We start from the raw sequence: 25142 nt of genomic DNA on the forward strand, positions 1-25142 counted from the left end.
CAGAAACGTCAGACCCAGACAAGAATGTTCTTGCACTCTGGGTCGAGGGCGCTGGAGCCTCTCCAAGCTGTGGTCTTCACCCTGGACCAGTCCATCTCAGGGCCACGTCCAGAGACCTACAACCTACAACCTCACCCTCACATGCAACCGCTCGCTTTTTCATTCGACGTCCTCCTGCATGTGTTTGGACCGTTGGAGGAACCCGGAGAACCCTGAGGAACCTTGAGGAACCCCACGCAGGGAAGTCAGAATCAAACCAAAGACCTTCTCGCCACTGTTAATCCCTTCCGCTTAACTCCACGTGCTGAAAGGAGGCTGCCACTTTTCACACCATCCCATAATCACGCTGAATTCCAATTAACACGCCTGCTGAAAATACCGCTCCATCTAAAAGCAAGCTTTTCTGTGTGTGTGTGTGTGTGTGTGAGACCGGAGGGTTTTCCCACTGGTACGTTCCAAACCATTACGTAAAAACCCCTCACACTCCTCCTGATCCCGCTGACCCCCCTCGTCATCTCCACTTGGTACAGGCCACAATGCCGTAGCCCACTATCACCCCCTCCATCCCCTGAGCCACACAGCTCTGTGAGCGCAGAAGAAGCAGAGAAGTGTGTGTGTGTGTGTGTGTGAGAGAGAGAGAGAGAGAGAGAAAGACAGAACGAAGGAGGAGAGGAAAGCTTGATGTGATTGTTTTCTGGATGCTGAGGTGACGAGTCAGAAGAGGCGATGAGCAGATGACTGGGCGTCCCACGTTCCAGCATCCAGTCCTGGAGGCTTGACAGGAGCCGAGGGGGTGGTGGTGGGTCGGAGGAGGCAGACACACACACACACACACACACACACAGGCCGGTTCTCTCCTCAAACAGTCGGATCATGTCGTCGTCCAACCACAACAAGCGTCTGGCATGTAAGTAAACAACGCCGTTTGAAAAGAGAGGCTTCACACTAACCCAGACTTACAAGAGTGTGTGTGTGTGTGTGTGTGTGTGTGTGTGTGTGTGCATTCAGGAATGTGCTGTTTTTCCAGACACGGGGGATTTGTTTACGATGGTCACTTGACATTTTTGCATGTTTCCCTCCTGTGAGGAGAAGCTGGTTTCCAATCCTGCAGAGGATGAATCTTCCCTCCGGCCGCGTCAGACAAATATGCAAATATATAATCCAGATTTTATCCATAACTCCTGAGCCGGCTTGACCCGATGTGGCCCAAGGCTGGATTTTATACACACTTCTATCAGCAATTAAAAAGAAATTAATTTTACTGTTATCATAAGATACCACGTCACCTGATTGAAAAGCCTGGAAGAAATTTAAAATACAATATAGAGCTGTTACTGCTACATAAAAGCCCTGAAAATAATTGAATAAATGATAACAGTAATACATTATAATCTCGTCATCACGCACCATAACTTGAGGTGATATTAATTGTGCATTTCTCTGCATTTGAATGCATTGGAGGTTTGTGCATTTTCAGAGTTAATCCTAGTTTTAATGTAATTAAAGGTAAATATAATGCTCCGCTGTGTGGCGCCCCCTGGAGGCCACGTGAGCATCCGGCTACATTGTGAAGCGGTTCTGCAGGATTCCATCCCGTCCAAATCCACTCGGGTTTCCCTCGTACATCCTCGGCGTCCGGGTCCTTTTACGTTTTTGTTTTTTTTGCTAAATACGCCCACAAACGCGCCCTGGCCTTGGGGGGGGGGGGGGGCGGCGCCAGAGACGCCTTTTCGATTGGCCTACATGTGGAGCGGTGGGGAATCACCGGAGGCCATCATTCCACCGGAGTCCTAATGGCTCTGAGAGAGGAAGTGGGTGGAAATCACATTTTCGGGGGTGGCGGTGGAGGTGGTGGGGCTCTCAGGAGGGTTCCATCACGCCGTCGGTGATCTCCAGGAGCCCGGAGGTTCCTCCTCAGCCGGAGGATCACGAGACTCCCGTTAGGATCCTCAGCTTGTGTTTACAGACGGGTCCGCTGGTGATGGGGGGTTGTTGTGGCGCCGTGATCTCACCCATACATGATTTATGCGTGATGGACTTCTGTGGTGAATTATAGCGAGCCGAGCCGGAGACAACGTCGCCTCCTCACCCCCCCGACGGGTTGGAGATAGATGGGCTGTCAGACGGGACGCGACTCCCACCCCCCCTCCGCCGGGTTTCTTCTCCGTGAAATCAGAAAAATGATCATGGGATCTCACCCCCCCCCGGCCCCCTCGGCGCCATGTGACTCCGGCTCAATGAGAACATTTGTTCCTGCTTCTCTGACGTCCCACCCAGCTGGAGGTGCAGGTCCTCGGTGCAGGTCCTGGACCAGCACGGCCCCAAACACACCTGACAGCCGCTGCCGCGACTCAGGAGGGATTTGTTGGTGAGAAATCATGTGCGTCGGCTAAGCCAACACACACACACACACACACACACACAAAAACACACACATACACACACACCTCTTTAACCCACTCATTCCTAATATCAGACGGAGCATTAAGCCTGAGTACATGAAGGTCATCACACACAGCCATGCTGCCATGTCCTCCTGACAGTGTGTGTGTGTGTTTGTGTGGTGTGTGTGTGTATGACTATGTGTGTGTGTGTGTGTGTGTTTGTGTGTGTGTGTGTGTCATGCACACTTGCAAAACACACTGCCTTAAATCCCTGATACTACAGTTGCTGTGCATCACTGTCAGCAAACAGCAGGTTCAGGTTGCGTAACACTGAACTTTTCTGTCTTCCTTCCTTCCTTCCTTCCTTCCTTCCTTTCTTTCTTCATCTAAAACACAGATCTCACACACACACACACACACACACACACACACAGTGCAGAGTCCAGCGTTTAGCGCGCAGGCGAAGGATGGAGCCGGCGTTACATAAGAGAAAAGCCTGGAGTAATTCTGATTCAGCGAGGGCTGAGACGGAGCAGGGGTCTGTGGGCGGGGGGCCGAGGGGGTCCGAGGGGGTCCGAGGGGGGCCGAGGGGGGCCGAGGGGGGCCGAGGGGGGCCGAGGGGGGCCGAGGGGGGCTGAGGGGGGCGACACAAATCACAAGTGACTTGGAAACTTCTCAAAGGACCACAACCCTCACTGGTTCTGTGGAGAACCTGTGGTTTCTGTGGGAAAAGGAGAGGCCGCCGTGTGGGATTCTGCTAAACGCTAACGCTAACGCCAGGGGAGAATTCGTCTGCTCTGATTGGTTGACTGTACCGTGAATTAGGAGTACCGTGCATTATTGTGGCGGCACGGTGGAGCAGCGCTTAGAGCTTCCTCCTCCCTTCCTGTGTGGAGTCTCCACCTTCTATCCGGGTCTGCGTGGGGTTCCTCAGGGTTCTCCGGGTTCCTCCTGCAGTCCAAACACCTGCATTGGAGACCCTGCATTGTCCGGCGAATGCTTGCAAGTCCGTATGATGTGTGAAAGGATGAACGGTTGTGTGTTCGGGGTGAACGCCGCCTCCCACTGATGGGAATGATTCTTGCAGCCCCGACAACGAGTGCAGGAGAATTGCTTTCGATGACGAATGAATGAACGATGAATGAATATAATTATTATTTGACCCATTCATTGATTGTTCTCCTCTGTTCATCTCATCGTTGTTCAGTGAAGCAATCGATGTGGTTTCTTTTGTCCCACATTGCATGTTTGAAATATTCCTGAATGCAGCTGACTGAGGTACAGCCCACAAACACACACACACACACACACACACACACACACACACAAACACACTTCAACCATCCTGTGTTGTGGAATATCTGCATGCATGCTAAAGCGGCCGTGTTCCCGCCGACCTCCAGCGCATGCAAAGGCTTGCATCCCACTTAATCTTCTCCGTTAAAAAACCACAACAGCGATCACCTTCCTGGCGGGCGAGCCCGGCCCGTCGCAGAACTTCCCCCGCGGCCCAAACGGCGGCGCAGATGGTCGCCGTCCCTCCGACGACCTGCGGCACATCCCTCCCGCTGCGACCCGTCTTCATCTAACTCGCCGCTATCAGCCCAGATCGAGTTAGAAAACGGAAGGACGGCGCTCGGAGCTGATTAGCTTCTGCCCGGCTGATAACAGAGCGGGGGGATTCCCCTGCAGAGACGCATCTCCATAATAAACACACAACCTTTGCACGGAGGCCTCCTACTCGTCTCCAGACTCAGAGGTCACCGGATGAGTCACGGCTTCACACGCATGTGTTAGCGCCCACGCAGGAACACGAGGCCTCCGATTGGCTGCGTGGATTTAGGTTTTTGAGGAGGAGACGGGGCAAGAGTGAAGATAGAGGGGCCAGAATCTGGTTTTATGTAAAATGTGTCCTCATCAGGAGCCTCGTCGCCACGGTGACTATACGTTTACCCCCCCGGCATCCAGCATTACCTTTTATATAACCGTAGCGCGACCCGGCCGCCACTGCGCATCATTATCCATTGCACAGCGGCATGTCAGTGCACATCCACGTCCGCCTCTTGTACACACACACACACACATCTCTCGTGCACACGAGTGGTGGTGTACAATTCTGTCAAATGTCGCACACACACACACACACACAGGGGGTGAACAATGGACATCCAGCACAGCAACAGGGCGTGCTCATGGTAAACACTCTCTTGCACTCTCACTTGCAGCTGGAATGAAAACACACACACACACACACACACACACACACACACACACACACACACGCACACACAGGCGGATGACATGAGTCAAAGTGTCAGCTCTTGCAGCCCAGTGGGAGGAGGTTGACTGTGTGTTCGGGGGTGGGGGGTGTGTACAGTACGATTGGTACAATTACACAACCAAAGTTAATACTGGAGCCGAGTTAAGAAACAAAGGTCGACAGCATTACGTTATTTTTATTCCTTATAAATGTCACGGTTTGTCGTCAAGAAGGAGAATTTTTCAGTTCTTGCATCCGCTGTTACCGACACGTTATTGACGTTATCGTCGATAATATCTACTTTTCCTGGCTTTATATGAAATTGAAAAAAATCTTTTCACTCGTGGGCTGTTGTTGTTGTTGTTGTTGACGTCACAACGCGGTCGACGTCTGAATGAACGTCAGAATGAAGGCCGTCAAAGACGCCAAGAGTTGCTGGTATTTGTGCGGCAGCTGCGTTGTGATGCTAACAGAGAGCGCGTCTTTTGCATGTAGCTGCACTTTTTGTCAGCGTCTTTTCACCGCCGGCCCGGTCTTTCATCACCAGATGCTGCTTCTGCAGCGGTGGGTTCGTCGGCAGGTCTCGGTGCTCCAGAAACCTGCCGCCAGCTTCTGCTCCGCACGCCGAACCTGACGCCGGCATAAATCCCATCTCCGAATTTTGCTTCTATTTGTTTTTCTTTTAAAAAAGCAGGAAGCCTCTGTTTTCCCGTTTTCGCTTTTGAATCCCACGCTGACGACGGTCTGAAAGTCCCCTCATCTCAGATGTTCATTTGTTTTTTCTTTTCCACGTTGCGCAGCGGAGACGGAGGTGTCCCAAAGGGTGCTGGACAATGACTCGGCCCAGCAGCTGAAGCTGAGGGAGAGGCAGCGCTTCTTCGAGGAGGTCTACCAGCACGACGTGGACAACTACCTGCCCTCTGCTCACCTGCAGATCGACTGCAGGAAGCGTGAGTGACAAAACCGCCGCGATAGATCGTCGCAAATTGAGCTGTTACGGATGTGTCGCTTTCAAATGTCGCACAAACAGCTCCCATGGGGAGCATCTCGTCCATGGAGGTGAACGTGGACGTGCTGGAGCAGATGGACCTGATGGACATCTCCGACCAGGAGGCCCTGGACGTGTTTCTGAACTCGGGTTCGGGCTCCGGCGCCGAGGAGGCGGTGCTGGCGTCTCCGCTGCCAGGTGCGGCAACGGGCGGAAAAGCCTATTGTTATTCCCGGCGGGGTTCGGCGATTAACGGAGGGATGTTCTCCCGGCGCTGCTTGCAGAGGCCGAGGAGGAAGAGGAGGAAGAAGAAGACGAGGACGCCGAGGTCGTCTACCGAGTGCGGCAGCCGCTGAAGAGGCAAAACGAGGTCCACGGAGGATCCAAGTCCCGCGCGTCCTCCACGTCCTCGGCCTCCAGCGACACCAGCGGCGGCGGCGGCGGCGGCGCCGACACGCCCGTGATCCAGTCGGACGACGAGGAGGTCCACGCCGACACTCTGCTGCTCACCTCCGTTCCACAAACACGGGAAGAAGAGACGGAGGAGGAGGAGGACGACGAAGAGGAGGGGCGACACCGAGAGCTCACGTCGTCATAGAAACTAGATGGCGCTCGCTGCCCGATAGAATCCCTCGCATGGTTTACCTTCCGAGTGTCCGGTTACGTAGAAACAAGGAGTTTCTTCTCTTTGCAAATGAAAATATTTCTCACAGGAAATGGAAAGAAAACCTCTGCAATTTTGTCCCACTTACAGATAAATACACAAACAGTATATTCTACGGGTTCTAAGTACAAAGTACAATGAGGAAGTGGCGAGATCGCTTTGAGCTCCATCTCCGGGATGGAAGGATAACAGCATGAAGATATCAACAATCTTTTAATTCCCCAGACCTTTGAGAGGTCGGCGTAACGTTTGTGCCTTGTGACAAGGAAGCTGGGGTGAGAAATCATATGAAAAAAATAGTAATAATAGTAATATGTAACATAATGTAGCGTCATTTATCATCATGATCATAATAATAGTAATTATTATTATCATTATTTTTATTATTGTTCCCGATGAGGTATACTGCGGTATGATATTAAAAAAAAAAACCACAATAATAATCATAATAATGATTGATAATATGATCATTCTTATTATTTGATAAAGAGAAGATATATGGAGGTCGTGAGAGAGGATATGAAGGTAGCTGGTGTGAGAGCGGAGGATCCAGAGACCAGGGCTGGATCGTCTGTGACCCCTGAAGGGACAAGATTATTTAGTAAAAGCCAGATTCCAATGAAAGCCAGGATTCCTGCGCGCTCTGTTTGTTTTGGTCGGCACGCCCTGCCCTGCTCTGCGGCTCGTTGTTGTTGCGGCCCAGATACTCCGGGCGGTTAAAAATATCAATACCGATCCCCGTAAAGAACCGCCGAATCCCCGTTCGGAGGCGGGGTTGGACGTGGAGGAGCTCAATGGTGCTCGCCTGTCGTGCACCTCCTCACGTTCCTCACTCATAAGAGGCCGCGAAGCCTCCAGACCCCAAAGAGAAGGTGTGTTTCCTCTGGAAATGTGACCAAATATCGCCAGGTGCATGTGCAAAAGTGCCGTGTTGCATGCCGTGTTGTTGTTAGCTCCCCCCTCCTCCTCTGGTACGGTATTTTCTTTGTATATATGTACATATTTGCCACCTGACAGTGTTGCATCACTGAACTATGCAGATGAAAACTGTGCTCCCACCCCTCACCCTCCCTTCCTTTGCAAGATTTACAACAATCACATGGAGATAAAGCCGGGTGATGTAATCCGGGTTATATGCGGGGTTTCACGGATGCATAACAACTCAACACGTGGTTCATGAAGGAAGAACAATCCCTGCGGTGTGATGTTGTATGTTAGCATGAGGTTTGCCTTGCCTGCGGTGGACTGCGGTGGACTGCGGTGGACTGCAGGGACGGCGGGAAATAAAGCGGATGTTCGGCATCCAGGAAAGAAAACATTAACCAAAGGATTTAGCTTGACCTTCATTTTTATGACTCAATCTTGGAATAACGTTTAATTTTACTGCCGCGGTTCGTCCATCAAGGAAACCCGACGTAATAACATACATGACCTCAATTCTACTTATTAGCGATAAACTAATGCAGCTCTTCTGTCAACATTTCAAACCATCCGGTTCGACGAGTCGTACCGCCACGCCGCCGGTGTGTCCGTGCAGCAAAGTCAGAAACGGCTAATTCCTGCATCTCCCTCCATCTGTCCCCGTCCCGAGAATGCAAACCAGCTGAAGCGTGAGGTCGCACGGGCTCGCTCGGGTGTTTCGACCGTTTCAAAAGGATCCACGGTTGGCCTTTGGACCGCCTTTCCTCCACGTCGGTCTCCTGCCCTGGACTTGCATCACGAGCGTGCACTTCCTCTAAGACATTTGACCCGCTCTTGGAAAACCCAGATTCAGAATCAAAGCTGTCGCTTTCGCTCATAAAGTACCAACGACTTTGTCAAGCACTCGAAGTATCCCAAAACACAGACTCCGAAATAACAGATGATACAAACAAAACTTTAAAAAGTATTCCATTGATTCTTATCCGTGCTGCCGGTCCTTGGGACCAGGCTATTCTGGGGGCAGATCGGTCAGTAAAAGCTGTCCTGATTGGCCGACAGCAAACGATTTCAGACAATTCACGCATCTAACTGGGTCCTGGGACGTGCGGTGAGGTTACATTTCCAAACATATGAACCCCAAAGAGCAGGTTATTCACCAAACAAGCCGAGGAGTCGCAAGAAGAATCCCTGGAATCAGGAGCGCCCCCTGCAGTGAGGCAGGAGACCTGCCTGCCTCACCTCGTGGCTCTTGGCAGCCGTTGTATGAATGCTCAGCACAAGAAACTCAACAAGACTGTCTCAGAAAATAATCTTCTGTTATGCAATTACAAGAACAAAAAATGTCATACATTCTGGATTCTTTATAAATCAACTGGAAATATTGCAAGCCTTTTATTATTTAATATTACTGATTGTGGCTTACATCTTAAGAAAACTCAAAAATCCTATCTCAAAAATATTAGAATATCATGAAAAAGTAATTTTTGTTTTTTTTAAATTGCATAACAGATGATAAAGAACTTTATCACAATATTCTAATTTTCTGAGACAGTCCTGTAGTTGTTGACATAAAAAACACTAGTTTGGAAATGTAGTTCATCTAGCAAAAGTGTTTAAACATTTTAAAAGCGACATACAGAGGCAGCAATGCATTCTTCGTGCGGAGCATCATTGCACAATCTACGTTGAGGCTCAGCAGTCGGCGGCAGAAAACAATCTAAAACTGGTGAAGTGAAATGAAAAATACCTTTTATAGTGTGAATCGCTGATAAATAGAACCATCTCATTCTATTTTTCATTTGCCATTGTTTTTCTTTCCAATACTGTCCAGTGAGTCCCGGCCTCTCCTGCCTCTGCTGACCACTTCTACTAGCACTTCCAGCACTTCCATCACCTTGCTGCTCCAAAGTCCTTTCCATCGTATCACATTCGCACACAAACTCACACAGCGATGCCGTGCAGGCCTGGAAACACACCGTCATCGGGAGAAACTGCGGAAGTCCAAAGCTTGTCCGAGGACACATGAAGACGCCGGAGAGACTCTTGGAGAGACGCCTGCTCTGCAAACTATTCCTGCAATTCCACGTCTACTAATAAAACTGCTACAACTGTATAGTTGTCGCTTCCGTGCTGCGGCAAATTGACTTGTAAAACGTCCAAATTGGATGCAATGACGTTATGGTATGACAGGCGCCCGTTTACTGATATATCCTCTGGCTGCGGCAGGTTTTTCTGGCGTCGCGAAGGCGAGCCTGCAGTCTGCGGATTTTACTGTTATCCACTGTAATTGCAGGTTGGGAGAAAAAGGACAGAATGAAGAGAATGTCAGTTAGCCATTATGTTGACGACAAGTGAAACAATTGAACACAGAACCCGTCCGCTTTTGTTTTCAAACTCCTGATTTACGAGGAAGGAGAAACGAGCCAAGTTATTCGCGGCCCCGGGTTTAGCAAGAGACTGAGAATAACATTTTTAATACCAACAAAAGGCAAATGTGAATTAACTTGTCGAGCAGTCAGAGGTTAGTGTCGCTACTTGTCTTGTTATGACAGGATGGCCGATTCGCCAACGTTCTCCCCCGCAGAGGACGTCTGTTTGCAGAAACCTGCTCGACCCAAACCTTTACCCAAACCTTTCCCTGCGTGATTGTGTTTGTTCAACACTCCCGAGGTTTGGCGAGCGGCGGGAAGAGCCGAGCAGAGACGCCATTTTTCCAATTACATATACGACATATTCACTTTGAGGTCCAGGTGCTCGTTTCCCAACGTGCACGCCGACGTCTCTAGGTAAAGGGCAGCTTTGTTTCCGGGCCTGAACGGGCCGGCGGTGTCTGCCAGGGATTGTAAAAATAGCATCAAAAATTTCGCTGGAAAAGTGGGTGTGCAGGGGATAATTTATATTATAATAATAATTATTATTATTAGTATTCAAATTGATGATTTTTTATTCAATTTTGTCATTTTGCTGTAATTTTTATTCCAACCACAATGCAAACAGCAACAATTCAAACAACAATAAAGACTATAATTATTATAAGATTAATTATTATTATTTTTGATGAGTCCATCATAATAAATGATTATTATTTTATAATATTACGCATATTATTATCAATAATTATTATTGTAAGTATCTTCACGATAATCATTATTACTGTTACAATAAATCTAATAGTAATTATTATTCATTATTAACATAGTATTATTAACATAGTACATTCATTATTATTATAGTATAGCATGTACTATTAATAGCAATGAAAATAATTATGATAAAAAGTATACTATAATAATAAGTATATAATTGCTGTTATTGTTATTCCAATAAATCCAATAATTATTATCCAATAATTCTGTGCAATACGCAGAACTGTGCAATATTTCATTTCATAACAGCTACACTACAATTTTTCCTTTTATCATACTATTGTGCACTCCTTACCTCACTTGTTACCAAGACACTTATAGTTTTATCACTTGTTTACTAAGACACTTTATAGTTTCACTGAGACACTTTATAGTTTATTTTTCTTTCTAATTCTGCCTTTTTCTTTTTTATTATTTATTACTGTTATATTTTCTGTAACTCTGGCACAACAATTTCCTTCGGGATTAATAAAGTTGTTCTTATCTTATCTTATCTTATCTTATCTTATAAGAACAAGAATTATCATTAATATATAATAACACTAAATTATTATAAATATTTTAAGATAATAATCAGTACACTACGGTAATACGCCTATAATTATTACTGTATAATTGTTATTTGAATTTTGGAATGGCAACAGTTTTTTTTCTTTTTTTTTGGCTCACGTAGAAGCTGTTTTTTAACTACTCAGCGCTGCTGTGCATTATGGGATGGATACGGTCCCGGGGAATGCGTTGTCGGCAGGAGCCGATGCCGTCTAGACTGGGACTGAATTTTTTCTCACATGTGCTGCCGGTATTTCTTTTCAAACTCTTCAATTCAAACGTTGCCAATGAGGAGTGTTTATCTGAGTGCAGAAGCCAGTTCTGTCATTCAAATCTCAGTGATAAATGTTTGTGCAGAGAAATGATGAATCGGTCCTGCTGTGATTGTTGGCAGCGGAGGCGATCAAACAGGTGTGTGTGAATAAATCTCCTCAGTGTCAAAGGCGGATCCTTTCGCAAAGCGTCCGCAGCCAGAGCTCCGGCGTGGACTTGCACAACCCGATCCATGAAAATCTCTCCGCCTGCTTCGGCGACCTCGTCCTGCCGTCGAGGTTTGATCCGTAAATAAAGCGGCATCTTGCCTTTGGGGGAAAAACTGCTGTGCGTGACTGGGCTCACAGAAACACCGAGGCTGGCGGCGAAGAAAACTCTTGGCCAGGTTTTCTCAAGCGCCGCATACTTTCAGCGGTAATGTTGTTATAATTACGCTGGTTTGTGCGACTGTGTTCGAGCGATCAGGTTTAGCGGCCTCTTAGACACCAGCTCTCCTGCAGCCCGATCCCACTTTACCACTCCCGCCCAGTGTCTGAGAAGGAATTCCGGAAAACAGCCTCGGCACCTGTGGGAAAATCTGCGGGTCTCCATCTGAGAGCCTCGTTTTGTTTCACACTCGACTCGCAACCTTCCATTTAGGGGAAGTTTATAGTTAGCCTTAGGCTCGACAAGTTTAACCCTGCGTACGCCTTTAAAGGATATCCCATGATGCATTTTGCTTGTTGGATTCCTTCCTCTCCCTTTATCGTCCCACGATAGGAAGCCCCTATCTTCTTCCGAGGTCTCGCTCAATCTCGTTTTCAAGGTTTCCGGATCTGCTGCGGCATCTCGGCAGCCGTCCGCTTACGAACGTTAAAGCCGTTCTTGCATCGCGTCGGCTATTAGCACGTAGCTGTTGGCGCTACCGGTATTAGTAGCATGGGATCGTCAGTTCCCGTCCCTCCCAACCCTCAGGTCAAATCCATCCATCACACTTTCTGTCCTCCCTTCTCTCTGATTGAAGGATGCCTCCGCTGGAGCTGGAAAGTTTCTATAGCCACAAACATCTCCTCGCTCCTGTCGCCAAGTGCCCGCTGGGTCGACTTAGTTGGTTAAAGCCCAAATACCCTGGTTCCTCTAACAACACTCAGTGATGGTTGGAATACCATCAGCTCTTTGTGTCCCCCTGATGACCTCCAGTCCTCATCCCCATGTTGTTTTGATTTGTTTGTTTGTTGATTTGATGTTGACACTGGCAATAATTAAGGGCGAGGCCTCCATTGGGCGGCGGCTCGCAAGCCATCAGAAGGTGCCAATAGGTGGGACCAGCAGTGGGAAACCCTTTTTGGTTTGGTTTTGTATTTTCAGCCGTGGACTGGTTTGATGCGAGGCTTTCGAGGGTGTGGTGGTTACAAAGAGGAGATGATATGGCTGCCATGAAAACAAATATACGGTACATAAAAGCATACAACTCCAGCTGGTGCTGAATGGATGGAGGCCCTGGGCTAGCTGCTCCCACACAGATCATTAATGAAATAGAAAACCTTTCTCCCTTCTGTGTGGCACGTTATAAAAAGGCCCGAAACTGGGGCCGGTCCAGGACCCGGAGGGCGAGGACCTCCTGGTTGGACCACTGCACACTTCTTGCTGTAGCCGGACTCCACCTTGTCCTTCGGCCAGGATGCCAGACCCTTCACTTACAGACGCATTATGGACTTTAATGACGTTAATAACACGACAAGCTGCGCCTCGGATCGCTTTTCCTCTACCCGCATTGTGGTGATCTACCGGGTTTGGCAAAGTGTCTTCGTAATCTGACCTCCTCGCCGACTCCCAGCAGGTTCCTATGACACGGGTGATTTCTCATGAAGCCATGATATTGGATAGGTTGCAGAGCGCAAGGGGAAAACATCTCAAGCCACAACAACCCGGTGACATGTTTGGCAAAACAGAAAACATCTGAACACGTCTTGGACCACCGGTGTCCCCTCCGATGTGTCCGTGGCCGGCACATCGGACTTCTGTTCGGGGATTTGTGAGCAAGGTTAGAAGGGATTTGACAAAACACTTTAATGAGGCAGCAATCTGTGGAAGGCTGCCAGGTGAGGATTAGGCCATCAAAGACATATTTGCAAATTTCTTGTTACGACCGGTTTCTTCTAATCCGGCGAAAAGAATTTATCTGTTGTCGTGGACAGATAAATTCCGGGGCTTCCTGCTCGATACGCGGCTCGGACGAAGGATCAGCTCATGTTGTTGCCGCTGCTGAGCAGTCACATGCCAACATCCAAGGAGTGATCAGTTCACACTCCAGGAAGTCTAATTATTGCCGGCTTAATCACCCTTTTATATGAGGGAGAGAGGGATTTCCACTCATTAAAAGTCTCCAAAAAGGCCTTGAACTTTCCTTTTGGCTGCTCCCGTCAGGAAGCCAATCCACCTCCTCCATCCCACCTGATACTCTTATCTGTCTCACACCAACTAACTTCACGTCCGTCAACTCTTCAACACACTAACCGTAATCCCTTCACCCTCATGCCGTCACTAAGAAACCTGGATTTCCCCCTGAGGGTTGAAGCCCCAAACATCCCGACATCAATAACCAAAGACCAACATCCCACTATCTCTGCAACCTCTCTCTATCTTCACTTGTTCCTTCTTGCTACCTTCTCTAAAGTGCTCCTCCTGGATCCGAGATGGCAAGTGGATTTTGGGTTGCTGTCCGACACCGATAGGCATCCCAATAGATGGGAACTTCATGCCCTTCGGCGCTCACGCTGTTATCTGAAGCACGTCTGATTTGATCCAAAAGCCTGACGCTTCCTTGATGCCTCCACAACTAACTCCATAGGTCTCTGTCTGGGCCTGCGTGGATTACATTCAAATTTTTTGGCCTGTTATGAAACCGATACCGACAAACACACACACGGGAGAGGACGACAATAACGCCGTCAACGTCTTGATGGCGGACTCTGAATCGGAGGCGAACCCGAGGTGCAAACCGCCAGCCCAGCCTTGTTTCTTCTTCCCCTGAGCAAAAACGCAGAGATCCACCGAGAAGAATGAGCTCGTAAATCTCGACGACACCCGGAATACAGATGGAGTAGATCGCTAACTACACAAAGGACCAGGTAAAAGTACAGCGTGCATAACTGTTGCCCGCAAAACACGCCCCTTCCATTATCTCAAAGTCAACCAACCTGCTGCCGGCGCTGAAGGCTACATTCAGCAGAGCTCCCAGGCTGCGGAACATTCACGGGGAGGATATTGAGCCGAGAGGATCGTCATGAGGACTGTTTGCCTGCTTCATCCCGTGAGTCCAACGCTACCCGTTTGTTTTTTTTTGTTTTCCTTTTCCCAGACGAATATTTTTGCTCGATTCATCGACCCGTTTACGATTTACCGTATTTTAGTTCCGGGTACTTCCAGGTGTGTAGAGCTTCTTCGTTCCTTTCGTGGCCGCAAGAGACTGAGCAAACATTTAGTTTGCTTTCCTTAAAGACGACAATGTACTGGGTGTGAAGGTGAAACTGCTGGGACCTGAAGGAACTAGCAGAGAGTACAAGGTGTGGGTCCACGAGGGACCGCGTGGCCTGGAACTCCTAGTCCACATCCGTTGTGACATGTAATGTTTATCCTTTGAAATAACAGAGCAGGGCATCTCGTGTCGTGAGCTTTCTCGCTAAGAGTCAGAAATTAGGATGGAGGAGAGATGAATCTTCTTCTAACTTTGTCAACGCATGTCCAGAACATAGCCGCTATCGCACCACGATACAAAGGGCAGAGAAGAAACACCATCCATCACGCGCTCCTAATCAGCAGAAATAAAGACCCCTAGAAGTGGAGCATACAAGTCCGGTGCCAGCCTCTAGGGCAGCCACCTAGCTATCGCTCTCCGTCGATAGAACAGCCAAAATGTGTCGCAGCTTCTTGCTTATCTGATACGGTGAAGTCCCGGTTGCCCGGCCGAGCAACGCGTTCCCATTTCGGGACTTCTATGCCCCTGAGAGGCCTTTGCTTGTGCGCCAACGTGGTTGAGCAGCTTCCCTCCCGATAGCGAGCTGCTCCTGAGGTTCTGCACCCCAAATCTTGCTCTGCTGTTGTTTACGTGTCTCAAGTTCTGTTGCTGAGTTTAACTGTTTTATTGTGAACCTTCTTATTGCCCTTCGCCCTTACGGGTGGCGCAGTGGTCAGCACTTCCTCCTCGGAGTCCTACTTACTGCATTTAACTTTGATGAAAAGCGCTTGATAATAATAATAATAATTATTATTATTATAAAATCCTGTACCATGAACACAATTTACTGGTGAGTTTTGTCCAACTTCATTTGAAATGGCGGCTCAAGAACAAAAACTAAAAAAGCGATGGAGGACCGGCTGAACATGACTAGTTTGGAAAACAGATTTCCCAAGAAGTTAGATGGACAAGTTGACTTGAATTGATCAAGGAAACTGTCACAAAAATCCAACCGTTGGGTTTTTGTTTCTGAAAGTCCAAAGCAAGGAAGAGGGAGAGCGATAGAGATAGAGATATAAGGTGGACGTGGCAAAAAGAAGGCTACACGGAAATCAAGCGTAAAGGTCTGAGGAAGTACGTCTGCTTAATTTTTTCCTGGAAAGATAAATATCTTCATGATGGTTAAAGCTAAAAAAATTTTTTTTTTTAAATTTCAGTCATTAAAGCTAGAAAAAATATTTAAAAAAATGTCATTGATGAAATTAATGAATAATAAAAATAATAATGATTATGAGTGAATAAATGAAAATCTGAAATGAAAATTTAAAAAAATATTTAAAAAAAATTAATTCATTCATTGATAAAATTAATGAATCATAAAAATAATAATGATTATGAGTGAATAAATGAAAATATGAAATGAAAATAAAAAAATATTTTAAAAAAATTAATTCATTCAAATTAATGAATAATAAAAATAATAATGATTATGAGTCAATAAATGAATAGCTAATAAGTAGGGCACTTCCGTCAAGTTGAGCAGAGTTAAGAAAAAAGTGCAGATGAGTAAAGACACGCATGACTTGCATGTTTTTGGACGGTGAGATGAACCCGGAGAACCTGGAGGTTCAAGCAGAAGCCTGGCAGTGCAGAACTCTCACCCCACATGGGAGGCCGACACCGAGTTCCTGCTCAACGGAAGGTTCTCGACGGTTCGTTACGCCATAAATCTGTTCAAGCTCGATTTGCTGCCAGTGCAATCCAACTTAAAAAGAATCTCGTGAATCGGCGGGCGGCGCCAGATTGGCCGCAGAGGCAGGAGTGACGCCTCGACTCCACCTCCGAGGAGCAGGGCTGGAGCTCCGGTCGGCGTCCTCACGTTTCTCTTTGCAGGTGTTGGCCTTCCTGGTTCTCGGCAGATTCCCCACGGGCCACGGCAAGCAGGTGAGCGACTCGTCCGCCGCCGCGAACGCTCCGATTCCGTCGTCCGATTGTGTTTCACCCCGTTGTCCGGCAGGAGCTCCTGGCGCGTTCCAAACGGGTATGGGTTCTGTCCACGATAGAGGTGGTGGAGGAAGACCCGGGGCCGTTCCCCAAGGAGGTTTCCAAGGTCGGTCTCCCGGCTGCCGTTGTGACGTAACATAGATGGATCGCGGTCGGGAATAACCGCCTGGCTGTTTCTTCTGGACTAGATGTTCAACGACAAAACGAAAAAAGAAAACGACCACAGATACGAGATCACCGGCATGGGTGTCACGCAGGAGCCGGTGGGCGTGTTCTCCATCGACCCCGAGACCGGCGTCGTCTTCGCCCACCGCACCGTCGACAGGGAGCAGCACAGCTTATTCCACGTGAGGAGCTTTTCCGCACGCGGATTTCTTATGGACTCCTTGAAGATCTTCTAACGAAACGTCTCCGTCCGCAGATCAATTTCAATGTCTTTGACAAACACACCGACAAAAAGATAGACAAGGAACTGGCGTTCGACGTTGAAATCATGGACGTCAATGACAACGCGCCCAAGTTTTTACGTCCGGTGATCAGAGCAAACGTGAGCGAGAACACGGGAGAAGGTGAGCGACCGCAAGAACTCCGTCACCGATGTGAAGCAGTTATGGCTTCAAACCCGTTCCCATCGTCTCCAAGGTTACCTGCCGGTTCAGATCCAGGTGGTGGACCTCGACAAGCCCAACTCGCCCAACTCCAGCTTCACCCTCCGCGTGGTCTCACAGGAGCCTCGGAGCCCCGAGATCGACGTGGAGCACACCAAGGACAAAATCCCGCAGCTCACGTTCAAAGGGTGTTTCGACTACGACGTGAGCATACATGTCACACAGATTTTGGTCGTCGTGCGCGACGATTCATCACGCCGCCTGCATTCTCAACCGTTTCAGAAATTCCAGAACTATAAAATCATCCTGCAAGCAAACGATCACGGAAAGCCCTCGCTCACCTCCACCATGGTCATCTCCCTCGACATTACCGACTCCAACAGCCACGCGCCGACGTTCAGGGAAAAAGCGGTAAGCGGTTTCCGTTCTCTCTCGCTGTCTCCGCCAACGCTCCGGAAAATCCCGCATTCACGTTTAAGATGTCCCGTTTTGTTTCAGTACCACGGCGAAGTGTTGGAGATGGTCATCACCGACGAGGTCATGAGGTTCGCGGTGGACGACGCCGACACGCCAAACACCCCCGGCTGGCGCGCCGAGTATTTCTTCGTCGAAGGAAACGAAGAAGGAAACTACAAGCTAGAAACCGACCCCAAGACGAACGAGGGTATCCTGAGCGTCGTCAAGGTAACTGTGCTCGTCACCGTGAAGCAACGATGCTCCGCTCGAGCACTAACGGGCCTCTGCGGGTGTCTTCAAGGGGAAGGATTATGAGAGGACCTCTTTTAAAGACCTGGTCATCGGAGTGAAAAATGAGGAACCTTTGTTTGTTTGCGGAGAAGAGGCCGGCAAGAGCGCCGCCACGGCGCCTCCCAACACGGCCACGGTCAGAATCAAGGTCATTGACGTCAATGACCCGCCTGTCTTCGAGAGGAGCACCATTCAAATGTTCCAAAGGGAAGAGGAGGAGCCGGGGACGGTGCTCTTCACCCCGAAGGTCACGGACGTTGACTCGGATGTTTCCAAAATCAGGTGCGTCCCACACACACATCCTCACCTTGAACCCCACATCCCCGATTCCAGGTGAGGCATTTTTGGACAGAGAACTTCCGAGAACTCGGTCCTGAGAGCTTTAGGTCTAAAATCCCATTCCAGGAAGTAGCCTCCTACAGGGGAACCTTCTAGTTCTGCATCTCCACGGGAGGTCAGCAGCCACGGTAGACCCGACACTTTAAGCTCCAAACTCCAAAACGAACCAAAGAAGAAGAAGAGGAAATGGACCCCATGGAGGTGGAGGCTGCCACAGTCTTGTAGAATAACAACCGTGGACTATCAGAGTGTTTCTATCTTCTCCCTGCAATGTTCTGAGGAACCCTGTTAGCTGAAAGCAAAGTCCAGACATATTTTGGCCAAAAACATAGATGTTCCTCAGTGAGCCCAGTAAAGCCCTCTGTAGCCTAGCAGACCAAAAGATCTCTGAGCTTTTTAACACTCCATTTCTGTCCATTTTGCCCAAGAAAACATCTGACCAGAGACCACCGTAGTTTTGAAACCGTCACTCTGTAAGACGTAACGGGTAAACGGCGTGGCTTATGAGGTGCACCGATGTCACCAGTTCCCATGGAACCGTAAAAAGACCCAGTCTTGGAGTTCCTGGGCTCCTCGGCTGTCCAGGTGCACCCATGCTCTCCCAAGGAGCTCCACTGAACGCCACAGGAGGTCTTTCCTACCTGAGGCTACCAGACTTTTTAATTCCTCACTCTTCAGCCGCAGGGAATCTCAAAATCTTTGTACATTTTATGACCTTAAAACACTTTCTAATCTTGACTTTGACACTTCAAAGTTTTATTTGTATTTCTTATTCTCCCCCCTTTTTTATACTGTTTATACAATTTCCTACTATTATTTCTTATTGTTATGTTTTACTTGAAACTCTGGCACAACAATTTCCTTCGGGATAAATAAAGTTGTCCTTCTTCTTATTCTTAGTCATTGTCACCATTCAATAGGTGGAGAAACAGAAGCTGAACATCTGAGTGCTGCTTCACTCTGTTGCTGTCCAGCTCATCACTCCAGGGTTGCAACAACTTCTCGGTTGTCCCTTCAAAAATGAGATAAAATCTGTCACCTCCATCGTCAGGTACGTGCTGGTGGAGGATCCGGCCGACTTTGTGAAGATCGATGAAAAGACGGGAGCCATCACTTCCATAAAAAAAATGGACCGAGAGTCACCCTTTGTTCAGGACAACGTTTACAAAATCGTGATGTGTGCGATAGACAGCGGTAGGTCGGGTCCACGGGCCCATACGTGCCTCTTCTGGTGTCACCATGGAGATGTTCTGAGCATAACCGCGTGTTTTGTTTTGGCGGTGACCAAGACGAGCCTCCAGCCACGGGCACCTGCACCGTGCTGGTCAACCTGAAAGACATCAACGACAACCAGCCGAAGGTGGCCAACAGCAGCCTGGTCATGTGCTGGAACAAGGCGGACAAGGTCATGGTCCCGGCGGAGGACGACGACGCCCACCCGTTCAGCGGACCCTTCACCTTCCATTTGGACGGCGACGGAACAGATCTGGACCAACACTGGAAACTCGACCCTGCTTTTGGTCGGTGCACTTCGGTTCTCCTCGCCGAACACCAGCCTTTACCGATAGAAGCTTCAAATCCGTCTCTGTCTGTCCTTCAAAAGGCGAGAAAGCCGGACTCGTTAGCCTGAAAGAGCTCCAGTACGGGAATTACTCCGTGCCCTTGCTGATCCAGGACCAACAGGGCGAGGTGGGGCGTGACGTCGTCCACGTGACTGTCTGTGACTGCGAGGACAAGGAGGTGTGCCGGGACAAAAAGCCCATCTCCTACGGCCTCGGAAAAGACCTCATCGGACTCCTAATCGCGGCGATGCTCCTGTTTCTGTGTGAGTAAAACTATCCGCCGCGATCCATCTGGAAGGCCGTGGAAAGCAGTTGTACTTTACAAAGATCTAGCATTCTCCAAACAGCCTTCTTAATTCCTTTGGGATGCTCCCATCAGAGGTCTCCACAGCTAATCATCTGCCTCCTGCTAACCCTCTCCTCCCACTCCAAACTAACTCCCTGTCCTCCAACCCTCCATCCATAAAGCTCCTCTCTGGTCTTCATCTAGACCTTCTGCCCGGCAGCTCCAACCTCAGTATCCCAGATCTTCACTATCCCTCCGCTGTCCACGTCCAGACCATCAGAAATCCGTTCCATTACTAATTCTAGCACATACCGCGATGCTAACACACGACAGGAGGCTAAAAAACAAAACATTTGAAGACAAAGAGCAGTGAGCGCCTCCAAACCTGCTTTAACTCACTATTAATTTGTCCTAACAACAGCTGCATCTTCACGGTGGAAGATAAACTGGATAGCATCAACGTAGGAATTATATATACACATAAAGACTGTGTGTAGATACATACATTTACAAACAAACAAATAAATGTATGCTCACACACATACATATGAATAGTTTATTTCATAAATGCATAAATACGTCATAAATATATGGTTATACAGTGATTTAGAAGGGAAAAGACGAAAGGAGAAAAAGATCTTGTACTTGCATGTACACATTTCTGTTTATGTATATAGTCAACAAATGATTGTCGTTTTGACTTTGTGTGTGTGTGTGTGTGTGTGTGTGTGTGTGTATGAATAGTATAAGTCATAAATACATAAATATATAAGTCATCAATATGGTTTAGATGTAGTCGAATGATTTTCGTTTTGACTGTGTTCGTAAGGTTTGCAACAACTTCTCAGTTGTCCCTTCAAAAATCAGATATAATATATATCTGTATACATAGATATAGAGATATATATTTACACACACACATATATGATTAGTATACAAGTCATAAAGACATAAAATCTGGTTTATACAGTAATTTGTGTATAGTCAGTAATTTATATGTAGTTTCGTATCTTGTGTGCATATTTCTAGTCAAGCCCGAAATGAATCTTACCCTTAAGACAAGAATGATTTTCATTTTGACTGTGTGTGTGTGTGTGTGTGTGTGTGTGTGTGTGTGTGTGTGTGTGTGTGTGCGTGTATACATACATATATGTATTTGTATATGAATACATATACACATATATACAAGGTCTTCAAGTTCTGATGATATGATTTCATATTTTCCAATTTGCGCCTGCAGTGCTGTTACTCATCATTATATGCAAGTGTGGAGAAAAGGACCTGAGGAACATTCCCATGTTGGACGATGAGGGGAATCAAACCTTGATAAAGTACAACCAAGAAGCAGGAGGCTCTGCGTGCAAGGTGACTTCATATCATGCGTCTAACATCGGGGGTTTTAAAGCTTCTGCAAGGCGTAACCCTGGTCCTTTCCCCCTTGCAGACCACCCCCGAGGTGCTCCTGAACCACATGAACGGCCTGGACAGGACAGATGGCCCCATCCTGGGCTCCATGCAGGTACGTCTCGGCTCTGCCTTCCCTGCCATCACATCGCCGGAGGCCTTTCGTATCGTCTTGCGGTTCAATCGTAGCACCGGATGAACGCGATCGCTTCATTTGGAACCATCTTATCCTCGTAAACCCCTTTTTTTGTCGCTGCTTCTCCAGAGGTCCTATGCGGCTCCGGTCATGTCCAAGGCCATGAACTTCTACAGCAGCCCAGGCTTTAACAGGGTCGGTAGCGTTCTTCGCTTCTGTCGCTTCTGCACGTGACGTGCGCTTTTAATGGTGATGCAAACCTTTCCCAGAATGCGTCCGGCATGAGTCTGATGAGGGCGCAGGGCGAGAAGGGAACCCTGCGAGATGGAACGCTGCAGTCCAACGTGAGTGATTTCTGCTGCCATCACACCACACGCCTCTGATGACTCATCACATTGTAGCTGAGGGTGTGTCCAGTGTGTGTGTGTGTGTGTGTGTGTGTGTGTGTGTGTGTGTGTGTGTGTGTGTGTGTGTGTGTGTGTGTGTGTGTGTGTGTGTGTGTGTGTGTGTGAAGGGGGGGGTGTTAATCCACAAGGTGGTGCCATAACCTCTAGTTTGTAACTTGTGATAGAAACGCCTCAGATCTATTCTGGCTGTAGGTCTGAATTAAAGTTGATATCCGGGCTTCTTGTAAGTTTGTTGTTTTTTTCATTGTAATTGATAATGAATGAACACACATTTTCTAGTTTCAGTATTCTTCATGGGCCTCAAACAACACAAGCAGCAGCCAGGTAAGATACTCAGCATTTGCAAAAACATTTGGCTTCAGGAATTTGCACGGAGGTGTTTTTTATGACGGGACAATGGGGGGAAATTTCAAATACGACGATCCTTGTAAAATAACAGATGGCAACCGGACTCCGTTGCAAACCACCCGGAGATCTAAGCCTGAGCCCGGTGGGCTAACGGGTTTCCTTTGCTTCACACACTTCAAACTGTAGCTGTACAAGTACCTGCTCAAATTCTAACTCAGATGAGGCTCCGGAATTCGTACCTTCGGTTCAGCGATCCAACCTCGTTTCTGCAAAACAGCTCATTAACGTAGCGAACCGTCTAAACGTGGAACATCCACCAACCCCAGAATTGATACGAGAAGAAGTGCGGTTGATGAACCGTGACTCTGATGACCGACAACCTCCACCGACGACAACAGATGAAGATTCTTGTGCTATAATAAGTCCTAGTTATCCATCACGTAACAACGGAATAATCAACTAAATCCATCCCGTCCGGCACGCTAACTTCTGTGCTCGACAGCGCCGGATAATTGGGGTGTTTTGAAGAAACCTAAAACATGTGGTTTCTGCAGCAGGAACATCTACTGAAGCACCAGGGTTTCAGAGCGTGGCCCAACCAGCACACAGCAGCTTACATGCATCAGGTGAGAGGGTACCTTCACAAAAAGCATCGGGTACATTTGTGCGTCACTGCGTTATCTTTTCATTTCATTTTATGAAGAAACCTAATGAACGAATCATTTGTCTTCGTAATGAATGACCGATGTAAAAAATACACAAATATCTGTTTTAATGCAGAGACTGAAAGTGGTGGACGGGACGCTTGCAGACGACCCGGTGTGCCGGCCCAACTTGTATGCCTACGAGGGGCAGGGAAGCACCAGCCGCTCCTTGGATGCTCTGTCACTCGGCGACCCGGAGGACGATTTCCAGTTTCTAAACAACCTCGAGCCGCAGTTCAAGACCTTGGCGGACGTCTGCCAGGAGACGATTCATGAAAAGACCCTCAGACACTGAAGCCGGACACTTCTTTCACTCCGCATGCAAGTAATGGCGGTCGGGAAACTCATACCGGTTCTGCGGGGGAACGAGTTCCGACGAAATGCCCTTCGTCATCTCAAAATGTCACGCGTCTCGTGTTTCACGCCGGGTTTTTTGTGCCGTCCCCTTTAGGCGAGGTGTGTTTGCGCTGCATCCTTTCTGTTGCTTCTTTGATTTGATGCATTACTTCAAATGCTGAGGTTTCGCCGTCGTCTCTGCCAGCCGCGGGTCGTGTCCACTTGGTTTGTTAATTAATTGCAAGGCGGTTTGTGTCACGCTTCCGACAGGGCCTTTCTCTTGTGTTGAGCTGTTACTCAAAAGATTTTATTTTGGTGTCTTTGTTTAAAATTTTTTATTAAATATTTTGAGGAGCTTCATTGGAGAATGGGAATTGCCTAGTCAAGAGAGGGTGAAAGGTTATTTGTCTCTATGTGACGTAGAACGAGAGAGAATCGCTATGTGACATGTGAAGGAGTGGGTGAACGCTTGAACATCTAGGTGACCCTGTGATGGATCGGTCCAGGGTGAGTTACGCTCCTGCCCTTCCACCACCTCGAGTCCAGAATACGTGGTTTAGAGTACAAAAGCATGAAGACATTTTGTAAAAAAAAGCTCCAGACTCGATGTCTCCACCTCAGTTTTTGATGAAAACCTGTCAGAAATGTGCCGAGCGCTCGTCATTCTCTGACGGCTGAAGTTCACGCCAAAACAGCGTAGAGGGCGGACAGGAACTCCGGGCTAAATCCCAGTGCCTCCTTGAGCAAATGTTGAATATGTGAAGACTCCATAAAGAAAAGCCCCGCGGATGCAACTCTGACCGCGGGAGCTCCTGATTGGTGGCGCCCTATCCGAGTGCAACCAGACTTAAGATGGCGAGTGAAGGGGAGGTGAATGTTGCAAAGATACGACACACAGCTGCTCAAAGGTGAGGATTCAAAACACATTTTCTATGATAAAGGTGTGACTTGACTTTCCAGTCTAGAAACAACTGGGATGCATCCAGTCGCGCAAGGTGTGCTAAAGTTGTGTAAGCTCGAGGGTTTAGGGCGGCATGGGGGTGGTTCTTCCAACAAGTCATTGCAGGTGACGCTTATCGCTAAGCTTTTTTCTGTCAGGGTAAAAACAAGGAGGTCGAGGGATAACTGGGGACAGGACGACTTCTTAACCCGCTTGGTTTGCGTTCAATTTTCACAGATGATCATAAACGACGTCCTCCTTGTGGACGAGAAGGCGGCGAACGGTGTTACAACCAGCGGCATTTAGCATTTCCTAAACGAAGCGGGCGTGAGACCGACACATGGCAGCAAACCAGAACAAGAATCTGGTATCAGTGCATATGTGGGGTATCTGGGCAGCGCGGCAGTTGCGTTGGCCGGCGCTTCGGCCTCACAGCACCAAGGAGGCGGGTTCGATTCCGATACCGCCTTTCTGGGCGGAGTTTCCTCCCATGTTGGATTTCCATTGCAAAAATTGAGGTGCTAATGAGCGAGTGACTGAATGTTTGTCCGTCTGTATCGGTGGCCCTGCCATTGACTGGTGTCCCGTCCAAGATGGCAGCTTGGACAGGCTCCCGGTGACCCTGATAAGCGATGGACGGATACCAGATATCTGTCCTGCAACCAGAGCCCGGGAGTCTGGACCCCTTTCCATGACAAAT

At 48.2% G+C, this 25142-nt stretch overlaps 2 protein-coding genes across 3 annotated transcripts; both read left to right on the forward strand.

Annotated features, from left to right (window-relative positions):
- The first annotated feature begins 570 nt into the window (after positions 1-570).
- LOC147214573 (uncharacterized) lies at positions 571-7618 on the forward strand. Its single transcript, XM_086141778.1, has 4 exons — positions 571-907; positions 5445-5594; positions 5675-5830; positions 5917-7618. Exons 1-4 carry the CDS (start codon positions 874-876, stop codon positions 6228-6230), a joined length of 654 nt encoding a protein of 217 aa, XP_085997904.1. The 5' UTR covers positions 571-873; the 3' UTR covers positions 6231-7618.
- A 6753-nt stretch (positions 7619-14371) lies between these two features.
- Positions 14372-23862, forward strand: cdh26.1 (cadherin 26, tandem duplicate 1). Of its 2 annotated transcripts, XM_086141547.1 has the most exons (19): positions 14372-14477; positions 16515-16565; positions 16639-16731; positions 16814-16972; positions 17047-17194; positions 17268-17437; positions 17516-17644; positions 17732-17917; positions 17991-18262; positions 19371-19513; positions 19609-19839; positions 19923-20144; positions 21408-21532; positions 21612-21686; positions 21837-21902; positions 21977-22051; positions 22394-22438; positions 23017-23088; positions 23243-23862. In XM_086141547.1, the coding sequence occupies exons 1-19, from the start codon at positions 14451-14453 to the stop codon at positions 23459-23461; spliced, it is 2508 nt and encodes an 835-aa protein (XP_085997673.1). In that variant the 5' UTR covers positions 14372-14450; the 3' UTR covers positions 23462-23862. The 2 variants fall into 2 exon arrangements, with proteins under 2 accessions (XP_085997673.1, XP_085997672.1); XM_086141546.1 differs by having other exon boundaries at positions 17516-17917.
- The last annotated feature ends 1280 nt before the right edge of the window (positions 23863-25142 follow it).

This window comes from Fistularia commersonii, chromosome 34 (assembly GCF_037954325.1).
Source record: "Fistularia commersonii isolate RoL2024-O1a breed Wild chromosome 34, RoL_Fcom_v1.0, whole genome shotgun sequence".
Lineage (NCBI taxonomy): Eukaryota > Metazoa > Chordata > Actinopteri > Syngnathiformes > Fistulariidae > Fistularia > Fistularia commersonii.

Excerpts from the sequence above, each read along its gene's own strand:
- LOC147214573 (XM_086141778.1), top strand. The coding sequence starts at position 874 with ATGTCGTCGTCCAACCACAACAAGCGTCTGGCAT. Across the intron at positions 5,595-5,674 it reads GCAGATCGACTGCAGGAAGC|CTCCCATGGGGAGCATCTCG; the intron begins GTGAGTGACAAA and ends TCGCACAAACAG. Across the intron at positions 5,831-5,916 it reads GCTGGCGTCTCCGCTGCCAG|AGGCCGAGGAGGAAGAGGAG; the intron begins GTGCGGCAACGG and ends CGCTGCTTGCAG.
- cdh26.1 (XM_086141546.1), top strand. The coding sequence starts at position 14,451 with ATGAGGACTGTTTGCCTGCTTCATCCC. Across the intron at positions 19,840-19,922 it reads GAAACTCGACCCTGCTTTTG|GCGAGAAAGCCGGACTCGTT; the intron begins GTCGGTGCACTT and ends GTCCTTCAAAAG. Across the intron at positions 22,439-23,016 it reads ACAACACAAGCAGCAGCCAG|CAGGAACATCTACTGAAGCA; the intron begins GTAAGATACTCA and ends TGGTTTCTGCAG.